At 45.3% G+C, this 3,495-nt stretch overlaps 1 protein-coding gene across 1 annotated transcript; it reads left to right on the top strand.

Moving 5' to 3' along the window:
* The first annotated feature begins 1,200 nt into the window (after positions 1 to 1,200).
* LOC127320803 (transcription factor NIGTH1) lies at positions 1,201 to 3,132 on the top strand. Its single transcript, XM_051349874.2, has 5 exons — positions 1,201 to 1,497; positions 1,612 to 1,766; positions 1,889 to 2,306; positions 2,504 to 2,580; positions 2,700 to 3,132. The coding sequence occupies exons 1-5, from the start codon at positions 1,296 to 1,298 to the stop codon at positions 2,922 to 2,924; spliced, it is 1,077 nt and encodes a 358-aa protein (XP_051205834.1). The 5' UTR covers positions 1,201 to 1,295; the 3' UTR covers positions 2,925 to 3,132.
* Positions 3,133 to 3,495: the final 363 nt, after the last annotated feature.

Raw genomic sequence — 3,495 nt, 5'->3', positions numbered from 1 at the left:
GCAGCTATCGAGTGCCCATCCATTCATTTCGATTAAGATATACATATGCTATATATGTCATATAGAAAGCAATATATTTGCCTTGTATATCTCACCTTGTGAGTACTAGAATTTTAATGGTAAAAAGTAAACATAAATGAAAATCAACTATGAAAATAAAACAAAATATACATATTGAAAGTTTCATCTGTTATATTTATAATAAATGATTTTATGAGGTAACCATGTTAACACCAACAAAATAATAACAATAAGAAGACAGTTGCAAAGGAAAACTATCTGTTGACATCCTTATATTCGAAGATTTGTCTCATTATCTACAGAGATGGGGCACAAAAACTAAAAATCTAAATGGAGGATGTTTAGTTAAATGTTCTCTCTCTCTCGCTTTATATATATATAGAACTTCGCATAAACCTCAAAGTGCAGCTCTTTAACCTAGAAAATACAGACGCACCTGATCACCAAACATGTGAGAGTACCAACTAACTTTCAGGCAATCAACGTTAAAACTGAAACAACAATGCTTAATAGCATTCATTTGATGATGCAAAGATTTGGAATTGATAATTTATGGGTTTAAAGCATCTAGTTTGCTAGTCACGTTTCCTAAAAAAAAGATTGATTTCAGAGAAATTCAGATAATGACCAAACTAAAGTCAGATTTACCCTAAATCTAACAAAAGTAAAATATTTCAAGTGTACAAACAAACATATTAAGTAACCGTAAAAGTAAACCACATAGACACTTTCCTAGCGCTTCGGGGACGTCACGCAAAGCTGCAAACAGCTAGGCAGCCAACTCTAACTCACGCTCTCTGGTTCTACTCTGGTGGCACTACTCGCCTCCCTCCAGCTCTAGCAAACTCCTAAAGCTTGTACTCTTCCTTAATCCTCTCGATCAACTGTGTTGTGTTAAGTTGCTATGCCTTGTTGTCGAAAGCTCTAGCATTCCTTTGCTTCCATAAAGACCATTCAATCAAAATCGTGAGCTTTGAGGCTGTCAACCATCAGATTCTCACATGGACGCATCAGATATTTGCATTAGTAACATGGTGCTCAAAATGTAAAATTCATAAACATGGGGACTTTAAGACAAATTAATGTTTGTTGTATGTGAAAAATCGTCCTCGTCTCCTCTCCCCAAGATTCTCCTCCACTTCTTTATTTCTTCCCTCTATATAAACCCCTCTCCTCCACCCACCTTCTCCCTCCAGTTCACATCACCTCATACCCTGTCTTGCCACAAGTCACTAAAGATTCCGTTTGGAGAGCTCCGGTGCGGTGTATGCCCGATGGGTCTGGATGTTGGGGAGATCGGCATGGGCGCGGATTTGAGCTTGGATTTGAAGATGTTCGCCGCCAAGAGCCTGGGGCGGGTCAGGGACGCGCCGGCGGCCGCCATGGACGAATGCATCCGGAGGCTGGAGGAGGAGAAGAGCAAAATCGAGGTGTTCCGGCGCGAGCTCCCGCTTTGTGCGCGCCTCCTCGCCGACGGTGAGTAAAAAGCACATCTTGCTTTCCTACTCGCTGTTTTCCTTTAATCCTTCCGGTGCGCACGTTTCTCCTTTTTTGGGGGCGTTTCTTGATGTGGTTTGATGGTTCCTGCAGTGATCGATGTGATGAAGAAGGAGGTGGAGGAGAAGAGAAGAGGTGGTGATCAGGAAAAGGGCAAGGAGGACGCCGGCGCTGGCGACAAGAGCAACTGGATGAGCACCGCGCAGCTTTGGACCGGAGATTCAGGCCGATGCGACGACGCTTCCGAGGTAGGATCCTGTTATTTACTGACTCGCGTGCTTGTTTGATGTCGATGAAGCATCTATGATCATTAAATTGTGCGATTTTATTGCGTTTGGAGTCTAAAAATTTGCGCCTTTAACTATTGCAGAAGCAAGCTGAGAGGGGAAGCTCGTCGGAGCTGAAGTCTAACAGCGGCCAGGTCTTGCCGTTCAAGGCCGTGGGCTCCGGCGCGCCGGCGTTCGTGGCGCCGAGTTTGAGGAATGATGACAAGGCTTACGAGGCGCGGATGTTGGATCTGCCGTTTCTGTCGCCAGCACCGGCCAGGACCTCTCCGGCTGCTGCTACCGGCGGCGCTGAAGAAAACCGACGGCAGGTCGTAGGATTTGCGCAAGAAGCCGCGAGGGCCGCCGCGGCGCTGCCACCGGCAGCCCCTGCGCTTAACCTCCAGCCTCAGTCACAGCAGACAGCACAACAGCAGCAGCAAGCGAGGAAGGCGCGGCGGTGCTGGTCACCGGAGCTGCACCGCCAGTTCGTCACTGCCCTGCACCAACTCGGTGGCCCTCAAGGTGAGAGCTTCTCAAATAAATTACACAATTTCCTGCCATTTCTAGTCTGGATATACAAGATTAAGAACACCTACTACACGTAGGAGTAGCAATTATATTTTTTTTGATGGTCGAGTAGCAATTATATTAGTATAGCAGATGCATAAGGATCAAATTATTGAGTGCTCACATGATTGTTTTTCTTGGCATGATTGCAGTTGCTACTCCAAAGCAAATCAGGGAGCTGATGAAGGTGGATGGCCTGACCAATGATGAAGTGAAGAGCCATCTCCAGGTGAGCAATTCACCGCTCTCAACAAAGTTTCATCCCATTCCCATCTCTAAGATGCAATTTATTACTGGATTTTAATTTGCATTGACACTGATATCTATTCTGTGTATTTAATTGTTCAGAAGTATCGTCTGCACAACCGAAGGACGCCTGGATCTCCGATTCCCAACCGGCCGATCGTGCTCATGGGAGGACTCTGGATCACTCAGGAACAAAGCAGCTCCCAATCAGCGGGGTCACCTCCGGGGCCGCTACATTTCTCAAACTCAGGTGTAGCAGTCTCATCGGCGGCGACAGTCAGCGGCGAGGAGGAAGATGGCAGATCCGAGAGCTATAGCTGGAAATGATCAAGAAGCTGCATTAGTGTCTGTTCAGAGTTTCCAGCCGATGATGCACCGATTACAGTGGTGTCTTCAGAGAGCCATGATACAGGATTGTAGTGTAGTCTGTTTTGTTGTATACAGGGAGATCAAGCCTTGAGTGCTTTGAGATGAAACTCTGGGTGTTGTTATGTACATCCTAAAGAGGCTATACTAGTTACAGTTTTGCGGAAAATGTTAATTGGAAAGGTTAGGGCAGAGCTACAATTTTCGCCCTGAGAATTTACCCATGCTCAGTGACAACCCTCCTAATGAAAAATCAAGTACAAGTACATTACATCTTTTTAAAAGCTTTGCTTGATTCAACTGAAAGGTAGTTGCTGGATGTCTGAGTGTAGATTCTGAATTTCTGATGGTGCCTGTGTTTTTTCTCTAGCAAAGGTGTATCCTTCGGTGATGGCCATGAGCATCCCAGCAGCAGCATCAAGATCCAATTTGAAGACTTGGGATAATACCAAAATATCTTTTGATTCCAGCATTGAAGAAAGGCTTCGGATCCTCATCCTTTGCCTTGTAACTTGAGGTGGTCCTGAATCTT

The sequence above is a fragment of the Lolium perenne genome, chromosome 2, assembly GCF_019359855.2.
Source record: "Lolium perenne isolate Kyuss_39 chromosome 2, Kyuss_2.0, whole genome shotgun sequence".
NCBI classification, from domain to species: Eukaryota; Viridiplantae; Streptophyta; class Magnoliopsida; order Poales; family Poaceae; genus Lolium; species Lolium perenne.
This window is presented reverse-complemented; position numbering and strand designations above follow the sequence as displayed.